At 40.7% G+C, this 13,121-nt stretch overlaps 1 protein-coding gene across 2 annotated transcripts in view; it reads right to left on the bottom strand.

Moving 5' to 3' along the window:
- Positions 1–2,964: 2,964 nt before the first annotated feature.
- dok4 (docking protein 4) overlaps positions 2,965–13,121 on the bottom strand; it is a 72,716-nt gene continuing 62,559 nt past the window's right edge. The window contains exons 6-10 of one of the 2 annotated variants that reach the window (XM_027281144.1): positions 11,597–11,786; positions 10,054–10,104; positions 9,530–9,668; positions 7,551–7,668; positions 2,965–7,168 (exon numbers count right to left, since the gene is read on the bottom strand). In XM_027281144.1, the coding sequence (XP_027136945.1) occupies positions 7,023–7,168; positions 7,551–7,668; positions 9,530–9,668; positions 10,054–10,104; positions 11,597–11,786 (644 nt within the window). In that variant the 3' untranslated portion in view covers positions 2,965–7,022. The remainder of the gene's footprint in view (positions 7,169–7,550; positions 7,669–9,529; positions 9,669–10,053; positions 10,105–11,596; positions 11,787–13,121) is intronic. The other variant, XM_027281145.1, reaches the window with a different exon arrangement.

Below are 13,121 nucleotides of genomic sequence, written 5' to 3'. Positions count from 1 at the left end.
TGCATGTTTGTAAGAACGTGCAATGACCTCTCTCTAAGTGAAGAACAAGCATCCTGTAGTTTTTATGAGCTCTCTTGGGAAAATGGTGAGAGGTTCTGCTGAACTTTTTACCTTTCTCTCTCTGACTGATCGCACTCTTAGTAAAACACGTGGTAAAGTAAGTTATGAAAGACAACGATGGAAGTTGGTTCCTTAAAAGGAAATTTTTTTAGAATGTTTGTTCATGTTTTTTTTCCTGTGAGTATAAAAGCTGGCCCAGGAGAAGAGGGGAAGGACAATTTGGATCAGAATTCGGCACGAGGATTTGAAAGGGATGCATCCCACACTCACTTCTCTTTCTTTTCAAGCATCCACAGACTTCAGCAGCCACGAAAAGTCACGACAGTAACGTTTATGGTGGAGGGAGAAAGTCAGTGTCAGAGGGGGTCTTAGGCCTTGTTAATGAGACAGCCACAGTCGGGGAAAAAGCTGATGTGAGGTTCTGGTCCTGTTGGACCACAGCGTCCTGCTAGAGGGAGTGTCCAGTGGTTTCTAAACCTGTGGTCGGGCCCCTCCAATGGGTCAGACAAGATAAACACATTAACTTGGGCTTGATGTTGCCCACTCCTCACTTTGTACGGTGTTAATTTGACTGACTCGTTCAGGTCCTGTCAACTTTCACGTAATGACAGTGAGACTCAATTAACCTGCTCAATCACATGCTCTTGCACCACACATTCATTCATCCTGTCCTGTCTGTCTCTCTGCTGTCTGTGTCCTGTCTGTCTCTCTGCTGGCTGCCTGCTTCACAGAGCAGTGTTATCATTTTGAGAATGGGTTTGTCACCATGTGAGAACTGGTCTGACATAGAGAAGCTCCTGTAAACCGTGTAAACGGCTTCATTCGATGGCTCTGCCTCTCCTCCGGCACCGTGAGTTACTATGGTTACAGGAAACCATAGTAAACTTCTCACTAAAGTCATAAATGTAGCCTGATTGCTTATTATAACATAATTGTATGCAACAACTCTAAAGCCAAATAAAAGTGAAGCCTCCCTCATGAAAATATAGAATGATGTAAAATGTTAAATTGTCCTGTGTGCAAATTTGTCAACCCCCAAAGAAAAAAAGAGATTTGAATAGAATTGATTTGTTCATCTCTGGCATGTGTGATGTGTTTATTACACTAGGAGTTTTTTGGGGCTTGTTTAGGGCCACTAAACGCTGAGGGCCAACCTGCTGTAAAGCACAATTTGGATTAATTTGTGTGTGTGTGTGTGTGTGAACTGTAGCAAGAATTTCACAGAGTCAAGACAATGGTTTCATTTAAATCAGGATGCTTTACATCCAAACACAGTTATGATGTTTATAAATAACAATTTAGTGACTGGTCCGGTCTAGCAATAAAATCCAGAGCACCAACCATGACAGAGTAAACATGAGGTCTATTCCGAGATGAGAGCGACAGCTTCAGAAAGTGGTCTTGAGGACCACAACACTGCCACCAACTCCTGAGATAAGTATCTGACACTGTAGCTGCTAAATGCTCCACCATGTTCACCAGCTCGTCTCTGACTGAGTCTGTCTGCTGCTCAGCAGGTGGAGTACGGAGGCTTTACCAAAGATCGATGAGAGACTGAATCAAAACAACCAGCTAAACCATGTCAAGTCGGTTCATTCAGCAAGCCACACTCAGACTGTAGTAAACGCTCACAGACTTTCAGCAGTGTGACCAAAGAAAAGGCCGAGCATGTCGAGTGAGTAATGGACTTTATTTTTCTACAAAACATGCACTTGATGTCGACAGTGTGAATGGGTGAAAACAACAGTTTGTCATTGGTTGCAAAGCTAAAGGGGGTAGGGGGGGGGGTGTCATAACCATTGGTGAGACACTACAATCACAAACACACACTACAACTGTGTGGTGTTTCAAACCATGCTGGAGGAAAACGGTCACTGCGGGTATTCTCCATCCTCGTGTCACCAGCAGCAGCAGCAGCAGCACACAGTCATGTTCATGATGTTAAACTGTGGTGAACTTTTTCATGAAGCTCCATCATCAGGGCCAAATTTCAGTTTGCCAAATGTAATCTTGTTTTGCTTCAGGATATCGTGAGAGTAATTCAGTTCATATGAAGGTACACTCAACAACACTTTTGTGGTTTTTCATGAGTTGAGGTCAAAGACTTCTTCAATGTGCAACTAAAAATTTATTTCTCTAAAAATGGCATTTTAAGATTAAACAGCATAACTATGATGCCTTAAACTGTCACAATGAAAGGCCACTGTATAATGCCTCTGATTGGCTTACCCTGATCTTCCAACAAAGGTAACCAGTACTAACCAATCAGAGGAGAAGCAGGGCGGGTCATGACTTCGCCCTTCTCTGTCATATGTGAACTAGCCATAATTCAGTGCTTAATAAAACTGCACATAGAGAGGCCTCTTATGTATCACAGCCTCTGCTGTTCAATCAGCATCTCAATCAGCCACATCTGTCAGGTAGATGGAGTATCTCACCCACTAAGACAGATTTCAATACAGATTTGGAGAGAAATAAAGCTTTTGTGTGCAGAGAAAAACTTTTAGATCTTTTATTTCATTTTTTAATTTTTGTGGATTGTGATAAGATTGGCTGTAGTCTTAATGGACACAGCATTTTCACTATTTTCTGTCTGTAATTTAAAGAAATGAAAGAGATACTCAGAGTACTGGTAAGACAGTCAGCCAGGCTGGCTGCCTGAAGGGATTTGAACAGTACTTTCATTGTACAAGGGGGGATTCAAATATCTCATACGTGATCTGAAATGAGCATGGCATGTTTACAAGCAGAGCGCTGTAACAAACTGAGCTAACATTTATGTGCCTGGGTACATTTCTACTAGTCTGACTTCCCAGCTGGTCTGCGTCATGCTGCCAAAGGTTGTCTTCTTCATTCATGGCAGTAGTTTCATTTGTCTTTTTTGTTTTTTGTTTTGCTTTATTATTTCCTCCTTATATCATCTGTTTTAAAATGTGCTGTGAACGTCACAGTTTTGTCTTTACATGTGCATTTTCTTCATCGACATGATCTGTGCTCGATGTTTCAGGCCTGTGTTTCAAAGTCATGAAGAAGCTGTTCAGACTAGGTTCAGCCTGGTCTCGTTCAGCTCCGAGTTTGCTTTATGAAACAGATTAATCCTGGTTCAGTTTATTGAGCTCCTTCAAGACAGGCTTTTCACAATACGGCCTGCTTGTCTCAGGCTTCTTTATGAAACACCTCTCTGCTACAGCTTCTTTGTAAAAACAAACAAAAACAGCAGCATGACACTGGCATGAGCAGAGAAGACATGACTGTGGTTAATCAACGGCCAAAAACATTCACGCTACGACAGGGCACGGTGCAGAGGACAGGATTCTAGATGTGTTTGTGTGGTTCGCTCAGGTGCAGATTGATGTGTAAAGATCCACACTGACAACTGCTTGATCAACATTACAAGGTACAAAAACATGGGCTCTGCATTTTCAATGAACACATTTCAATAGTTCCTCATGTCACACTCTCTCAAGACACACTCACACACACACACACGCACGCGCACACACACACCTCTTATGAAATAAATAGTAATATGTACAAGACTCACTCAAGAGGGCGGAAAACTCAAGTCATACAGTACACAAAAGACATTTAAACACAATACACAACGTACATAATGTAAACAAACAAAATGCGTAGCCCTGTCATGTTAAAATGACTTAAAAAAAAAACAAATCTTAAGATGCAAGTTGTACAAGTATTCCAGCATTAATCAGGCTCGCTCAGATCTAGACACTATCCATATACGAGGCGTTTTCTAATAATGTGAAGGTGGTCGGTATGTTCCCAGATGTCCCATTGCTGTGGTGAAAGCTCTTAAACCCTTAGGACAGATTAAAAAGGCAGCAATCAAAGCATGCTCTCCCATATGAGCCCACGGTTGAGAAAAACATGATCCAACTTTGTCTTGTTCTGGCAGCCCCGTCCTCCTCGGCATGATAGTCGTCTCCCTTTCTACACTAGCTCACCTCTAAAGTCGCAACAAAATAAATATTTAAGTTCTTTGTCTGGCCAAATGTAATAGAAGGCAAAGGCAGTATGTAGCAAAGTCAAGCTGTCTTTAAGAAACGTTGTCCTTTGACAGCCTCCGTAAATGGTTTGGGGACAGGTTTGGGGTGGCAGGGTGGGTAAGAGGGAAGTTTAGGGTTACAATGAGAAGACTGTAAAGAGATTCAAAGAATCATTCATGCTTGAGTGCCACAAGAACATGTAGTCAGTGTTTCATCCATACAGGGTTCGGTGTCCTCCTGACTATGATACATTTTGACAATGAGTTGATCAACACTGTGTTTTTGGAAGACTTTGACCGTCAAAGATGATAATGCTACACCTGATTGTGAATGAGGACATTATTGAAGGATAATTCTGTTTTCTAATTTTCATACTTTCGGGGAATTTCAACCTTGTACTCACTAAAATCATTAACAGGATGTTAGAATATGGATTGGATCAAAAGTAACTTGCATTGAAATGATCAGACAGGCTGTTAACAAGCCCACACTTTAACCAGATGACCTAAATCACGTTGTTTGAGCTGACTGTGGCTCACATGATAGAGTGGTCATCTGCAGGGTTGACAGTTATCGTAATATTACAGTAAATCTTTATCTGTGCTCATGACCTAAAGGCCCTCATTATAGCCTTTAGGTCGTATTTTTTCTACCATCGCTGTACTGTAGGTCACTATCAAAAAAACAGCCCATACTTTTAGATCCAGAGATATATGTATTTTAGAGAATAAAGTGTCAGGTTGGTTTACTTCCCAAAACATTGGATGTTCACAAGCCAGTGCATTTCTAATTGCCCGTCCCAGGCCTAGATAAATGGGGAGGGTTGCGTCAGGAAGGGCATCCTGCATACAAGTCCTATAAAGTGCCAAATGAAATATGTGAACCATCAGATCTCATGGAGATGATTGACCGTGGGGATCTCTATGGTGGAGCAGCTGAATCGAAACCACATTCTAAATTGTTGGCAATAATTCCTTATTTGAAAACTGTGTTCACAACTGCTTGGGCCTAAAACTGAAAGTAGAACCCTTCCCATACCCTCCTCCATCATACCTGACCTGACACCCAAACCTGACCCATTGTTACTAATGTTCCCCACTTGGCAATGGATATATTATTACTGTAAAACACATGCCATTCATGGAAGCACACAACTACACAGTCGGAGAAAGAAAAAGAGAAATATTTGAAAGTAGACAAACCCATATCAGACCAAAGCTCCTCAGGTAGGAGATCTCCAAGTAGAGTTTTAATCTGACTGTGTATATCTGATTTCTCAGGTTTGTTTAAAGCCTGTCTGATCATCTGACTCTGCCTTTCATGTCCCTGTTCTTCTCCAGTGTTATCTGTCATTCAAAGGGTCAAATGTAAACACACTAAATATCTGTTATTGGCAGGTTCAATTCAAACATGGCATCAGTATGGGCTTTCAAAAATCCATATATGTTAATGTCTATATTGTTAGCCTCTTCCACTTCTAACCATTGAATAACCTAAAAAATAACAGGGTTGTGCAAATATAGCTCAATAGAAGTGTGGCTACTCAGAGGTGTAATCCCAGAGAACGTTTGAAGCTCTAAGGGGGAATAAAAATGAAAATGAATCCGATCACAGTTTGATTCCACAGTTCAGAGGATTTCAAAATCACAACAAACAGATCCAGTAACCACAAAGTCATCAGTTATCAGCTAAATCAAAGGCATTGATCCAAACGTACAGTGAAATTATCAAGTGTTCTTCATATAAGTGTGTCAGCTGGCACCGGCACACTGGGACCTTTCCACATGGGAATCCTAGGCGTCAGTGTATTTGATGATACAGTCCATTTGGTGCTTTAAGGCACCATGCAGGCCTGGTCCATGCAGTATTCAGTTGAACATACTGGACACTCTTGATGTTAATCCAATGGCAGTTATCTGAAATCATCTGAAACTCCAGCCTTTTTATATAAAAACATTGGAAATTTGACCAAAATTTGGCATTTCACAGATTCCTCACTAAAAAATTACCAAATGTAGCAGGGTGGCTTGGTAAAAAGATAGTTTAGTCTGTGTTTTTTTCTGCCTTTATATGCTTCAGATGAACTAGGTCAGACGATGTGTCATCAAACACATCGCAAAAGTGTTCGTACCTGTTCCAAAAGGCCACATTCAAAGGTGGGGTGAAAAGGTGAAGTCAGTCAAAATCTGATTTTGATGCATGTTTTTGAAGTTGTAGTAATAAAAAAGCAACAAGTATGGAAAATAAAGTTTCCCATAATGGATGAATTATATCTGAATATCTATTTCTGATTAACTAGATTCATTTCTTTTAAAAGAAATTACATCTTTTTAAAGGAAATACATTTTTCCCCTCATCAGGACCAAATTACAGTGTTCTCTCCATGAAACTTGTCTTTGTCAGAACAGACAAAATTTTATGTGATGTCAGTTTTACCAATAATAAATATACATACACTGATAAGTCATATTCATATGTATTTGATGGACATCGATCAAGTTAAGCTCTAAGGCTTTTCACCACGCCTTCCACGGTGGCACAGGTGGAAACACAACACGACCTGGGTATTTTAAAGCAAACTGACAGCTTTCCGATCTTTTTTTAATCATAAGGCAACATATGCCATACTGCCTGGCAGAGGTTCATTGTGGAAGTGTGTGAAGAAACTCCAAATGTCCTCTGTCTACTGAGGAATCGTGGGAGCTGCAGTGATGTAAGGAAGCCCAATCTTGTCACAGTCTTTTGCAGAATTCAGTTTTTACATCCTGCTTTCTGCATTCAGAAAATTTCCCTCCACCATCTCCTGTGAGGTGTAATGTTGGGCTGTAAAACTAATATAAAGACAGAGAGTGTGTGTTCTGTTCAATGAACTGTGTGTGCCTGCATGCATGCGGTTATGTGTGTTTTTTTGTCTGCTTCTATTTCAATGTCCATGTCTTCTTTTGTGTATGTGTGTCACTGTCCAGGGTATGTGGGGTAGTGTGTCGGGGAGTGTGTATGTATGTGTGGTTGGGACTGTGCGTGTGTGTTTGCCAGAGGCAGCGTGGCATGGCGATCGGGAGGCAGACGGGTGGACAGCAGGTCGTCTTCTGCAGCATCACCTGCAGACGGAGCAGAAAAATGAAATAAAGACAAGATAATAACGTAGACAAATTTAGGGGACTCTGTTTACAGAATATGTCAGAAATGGAATATAATATTCATTACTCTGTTTTCATGAGTGTATCACCTGAAAATAAGAATCATTACATTTTTGTCACTTTAATGAGCCTTATGTTTTAACAGATGCCCTGGGTCCTCCGTGTTTCTACAGTAGCTCAGAACAGACAAACCAAAAACTTGCTCTAGAGAGAAACTTTCATATAATTTGCAAATGGTGTTATTGCTGTAGTTCCTCCTCCTTTGGAGCCAGGAAATGAAGTACAAAAACAAGCAATCAGATGTCAGGGTTTTATGCTGCACACACATAAATGTGTAGCTTACCGCTGCCAGGATCCATGCCGGTCTGGTTTCCAGTGATGTGGTGCCAGTAGGCGGATCGGGGCAGGATGGCAGTGGGGGTGCAGGGGTAGGAGCCAGGCTCTGAACCCACAGACATCAACTGGGAGTCATATACACACACAACATCATGAATTTAACATAAAGAGCACTGTTGATTAATCATTTCAATCAATTATCACAATTAACAGTTTTGAATTTCTATCACATTGCTAACACAACTAAAATCATTGTAAGGGGTCGTTGGTTGAAAGCTGCCACAGCTGGATGTGATGAACACCCTGTTACCATGAGTGCAGTATTAAAGAGTTAGCTCAGATATACTGCAGTGTATTTATCCACAGTCAGTGTTATGTGCAGTGGATGTCGGTCAGCATGAGCCCAGTTTGTAGAAGCAGACAGGAGAACCAGCACAGAAGCTAAACAATATACTGCTGTGTTCCAAATCCACCAGACCCCTTTGACTCCTTTCACCTGACAGAACACTGCTGCCTCCACTGATTACTTTGTCTGTGTTGTTGTGAGACTTTGTTAGTTAGTTGCTCTAGTTCAAGGCAGCAGTAGACCAGCAACTCGTGTGTGTGTGTGTGTGTGTGTGATGGGGTAAAATGACTTGGCTTTAAAAGAGTGAGACCGAGCCTCAGTTTCCTGTTGGAGTTGTCTCACAGCAAGGTAAAGCTCTGAAAATGTTCTAAATATAGCGGTGCACAGCAGTACATTGCTCAGCTTCATGCTGGTCCTCCTGTCTGCTTCACCGAACTGGAGACGTGCCAACTGCCATCTACTGTAGGTAACACACTGATTATGGATGTAGTACATACAGTACAACCACAAACTATCACTGAGAGTGTTTACCACCCAGGAACTAGTTGGTGCTCATCAACATTTTAACTTACCATCTATAGCAGTGGTCCCCAACCTTTTCCTAACTGCGGACCGGTCAACGCTTGACAATTTTACTGCATGTACATGTAGTAGGCGGAGAACATGTAGTAGGCATTGTAGCTTGTTGCCCGTGAAATCCAATGAGTCAAAAATTAAATTAAAATTATCAACCCAAAAATAATTAACAACTACCTCGCACAATTAATTATCTTTTGTAATTTACATTTATACTTAATATTTTCTTCTTCTCCTACCAACTGTAGATGAAGTAGTAAGTCCCCCTTTATTATAGTCCCAGTCTAGGTCGAGCAGTCTTTTATTTTGAAACGTTTTTTTATTTCGAAATGACCGTATTCTCCTCACTTGCGGGAGACTAAGATAATAAATAAAACAGAAATAACTAATTAATTCTTGTACGGCCCGGTACTGATTGATCGGGGGTTGGGGACCACTGATCTATAGAACCTTTGTTATATTTGTATTATTTATAGTATGTTTGTGAAAAGATTTCCACTGCATCCAGTCCTGACTGGATTCATTTAACCTGCCTTGGACAAAACATTTCTGTTGCTGCTCAGAATTGGACCCACAAATTTCCTATTGGAATTACACAAATCATTTCATTCATTGTTAAATTAATATAACCAGAGATATGCACCACAATATAAGCTGAAATAATAAAGGTTTTAAAGCTAGACTTTGACATACAGAGTCCTGCGAGTTTACAGAATAATCGAATTAATACAATAGGCCTTTGTAATAGGAATTACAAATTCCAAAACAAATTTGGGATTAATCAAACTGCTGCATTGACTGCACTGGACAACGACTTGAAACTTACACTTGAGATTAGTCAGTTACTAAGTGAACAATATAACATCTGTAGACTAAACACACTCACTCGTTCCTGTTCCTGAAGGCCACACTCAGAGGTTGTTCTAACAAAAATTCAACAAATATGGAAAATAACATTTCCCATAATGAATAAACTATATATGAATATCTACACTAAATTATACGTGACGTCTTTTACCAATAATAAATATGGATCTATGTGTGTGTGTGTGCCAGGCTGTCACCCTGCTGTTTTTCTCCATCTCCAACAAGACCTTCTTGTGCTGCTCTGCTATGGCCAGCGTGGAGGAGTGAACCCTCTGGTAGATCTGCTCTCCCTCTCTGGTCTGGAAGGTGTAGAGGCCTTCACCGCTGTCACACATCCTACACACAACAATGACTCAGCATGAGCCCAGTGTGGAAAACAGCTGTAGTTGACAAACTGGCCAATGCAGTGTTATTAAGGAAACCCTTCAGTGAGCTCCAACTCCTGTTGTACCATGGTAATCAATATGAGATTTCAGGGAGTGATTCAGTGTCTTCTGATCTAAATGCTGTTCAATTCAGACAAGGACACAAATTCCAAAAAAAACAAATTCCAATGCAAAAATACAGATGGCAGTGTATGTTCAATCGACCCAGCCTAAAGAACATGAAGCATTGTTGCTTTAAAGTTATCAAAATCGTAGTTATCATTATTACAGTCCGTCCACCATCATTCAGATTGTGCTCGAGGTTTCTGCCTCTTAAAGTTAAAGTTTTTCTTTACCACTGCTGCCGCTGTTGCAAGTGTTTGCTTATGGTGGGAATCGTTGAGTCTCTGTAAATAATATTATAAAGAGTACAGTTCAGACCTGCTCTGTATGGAAAGTGTCATGAGATAACTTCTGAACTCTTTTTAGAAAAAAACCTAAAACCCCTATTGTCACGAAGAGCTGAAATCCAGGAAAAATTGGGGCCTTTGATGTGGATGGGTGAATGATGTGACAAAAAAGAGGCAGCTTGTACGGTTATAACACAGGGGACGATAATCATTGTGTGCTTTGCTCTCCCTTTCTTGTCTTATTCGCTGCAACAATGCTGCTTTTCCCTGCATTCATTCTTATAACTATAATATAATATGATCAATTCTGCACAGAAGAAGAGAGCGTTTCAGGAGTATTTAAACCTTTGTCTTATTTCTACTTTGACTTTATCTTTATACTTTGTCATTAATCATGAAGCTAAATGGAATAGAAGGGTCACAGTGTTCATACAGGTTTGAGGTTTTTTAATGAAGCGTCCAATTTTTGTTGTCATATTTTATGTCATCACCCTAGAAAAAAACCTCAAACAAAATCCTACATTTGATTAAAGCGATTGGAGTGCCAAGCATCGCGTGATCTATGGTGTCTTCATTTAGGATTAAAGTATTAATAGGGTATAGAGATAATAGATATATAGAGATAGATAGATATCGAGAGAGAGTATATATATGATAATATAGATATATATATATATATATATATATATAAATGTAATTCATGGTGCTGTTATTTTATTGTGAATTTTGGAAATGATTTTCCAAAACGGTGACGCGAATCTTCAAGAGTGGAAAAAGTAGCAAATGCTAAAATGATTCACCATCTATAATGTATATGGTTTATGATCACTATAACCATGGAAGCATTCTTTTGTGTAACAAAGTTTTTACATTGCATCGCCTGCTTTGCTGGTTCTACTACAGAAAATGTCTGTTTAGGATTTAGTGAATGCACGTCACTGTGTTCATGTTGTGAGGCTGATAATAAATGTTAACAATGGGGAGTGATGCAGTATGACACACCCACAGACAGAGGGCTCCCTTGCTATTTTGGTTTGTTTCAGACACACACACACACACACACACACACACACACACCATTATCTGCATGCTGACCCAATCATAGCTCGTCAGGTCTTATCAAAGAGGAGGCGATAAGGAGGTCTGGCCCAGCATTGATTCATCGTCTAATCTATTCAATCCATCTCTGTATGGGCCTCAGCCCAACAAAAGCTAGCTGTGTGTGTGTGTGTGTGTGTGTGTGTGTGTGTGTGTGTGAGAAAGAGAGAGGTATCCTTGAACTGACCTGTACACGCACACACACACACACACACACACCTTGTGGTTGTGAGTCCAGAGAAAGGTTGAGTGTTTCATCTTAAACACAGGCTGCTATAACAAAGGATGTGTGGTCCATAACTTGACATTACCTCTGTATGTGTGTGGCGTAACCTTTCTTTATCTGGGGTCAGGCAATGATCAAACACCCTCCACCCTCCCCATGTCTCACCGTCCGGCTTCGAAGGTGAAGCGGGTGGCGTCGCGTCCGTAGCGCCGCAGCGAGCAGAGCGGCCAGGTGACCAGCTTGGTGCGAGGGTTGTGAATGTCCCACAGGTAAATGTTCTCATGGGTGATCTGCATCATGCACTCCCCATAGATGTCCAGGTTGGGACAGGGCAGGAGGAACACGTTGAAACGCTCTGAGGGGAACAAGGAACGACAGCAACAATGTCAGGGACTTCTTTTCAGTTTCTTCACAAATTAGATCAGAAACAAGTGAGAGAAAAAGTTTCTGTCTTTCTTTCTGTGCATGTCTAAGTTGAACAGCTATCTTAAGACTTATTTTCTTATTTGTTATACAATACAAATAAAATGACTTCCAAGCATAAAACAAATTGTGGGCAAGACGACCCGACAGCAACACCACCAACAACAAAACAAAACAAGAGGCCCAAGGCAGCGTTGGTTTATCTGAAGTAAAACTTCAGCATAGAAGTTTGTCCAGTGTCCACTGTACCATTGTCACATGAGGAATCACCATCCTTAAATAATAGAATAGTGTCTATAATATAATGTCCGTGTGATTACTTCTGAAGCGCCCTCACCACCTTCATCCTACCTATATAGTGAAATCAAAAATGTGACAGGTTTAAAATAAAAAAATAATACATATACATGCACACACATACACACCTGTGTGTGCAATCACATATACACACATACGTTGCAAGTACAGATACTTTGTTGAGACAGAGGTCGACACAGATAGATGGAATACACCTTAACAACAGTAGGATAGGGAAAAAAAAGTCTGGGAATTAGTACATTAAATCACATGGAATGAGTGAAATTGCAGAAACTTTCCCCATTTTTCATTGTACTTGTCTACCTCATTCATCAGACTGTATGATATTTTCTCAAATGCCGCCACCTTACCCAGTTCTGAGACCCATTCCTGAAATATTGGGCCTTCCAGTTTTTTCATTATTATCTGTTTGCCAGTCATGATGCTTGTCTGGACCCAGCTAGCTAAGGTATTTTACCATGTGGATGATAACTTTAGGGTTCCCTAGTATGTAGAGTTCAGTACTAGAGTTGCACAATACCCACGGTGCCCCGCGGTGCCCCGCGAGGCCCTGCGATGCCAGATCGTAACGGTTCCTACTATACTAGAAATTCTACACGACAGTATTACCGTGGATTACTATACTACTGGTGCCAGTTTCCTCTACATACTCTTCTCCTGGCTTCTCACTGCATGCTACTCCCTTATAAACAAACCAACATGGCAACTACTGCAACCGAACGACACAGCTGCTGAATGATTGGCTGTTTGCCTGTTACTGGTGACTGTCTGAGTCCTGAGCTGTTTTCAGGGCAAGACAAGTATATTTGTATAGGGGGGGAAGTAAGGTGAGGTGCAATGAGCAACTATGATGCTAGATGCCACTGCACGCTGCTCCTTGGAAAAGAAACATAAGGCGATTTAAAAAGATAATATAAAAAGACACCTATGAATATGATTTGATTTTTAT

Source organism: Larimichthys crocea, chromosome VIII (genome assembly GCF_000972845.2).
Source record: "Larimichthys crocea isolate SSNF chromosome VIII, L_crocea_2.0, whole genome shotgun sequence".
Lineage (NCBI taxonomy): Eukaryota > Metazoa > Chordata > Actinopteri > Sciaenidae > Larimichthys > Larimichthys crocea.
Note: the sequence above shows the minus strand (reverse complement) of the source record. Positions and strands in the feature narration are given on the sequence as shown.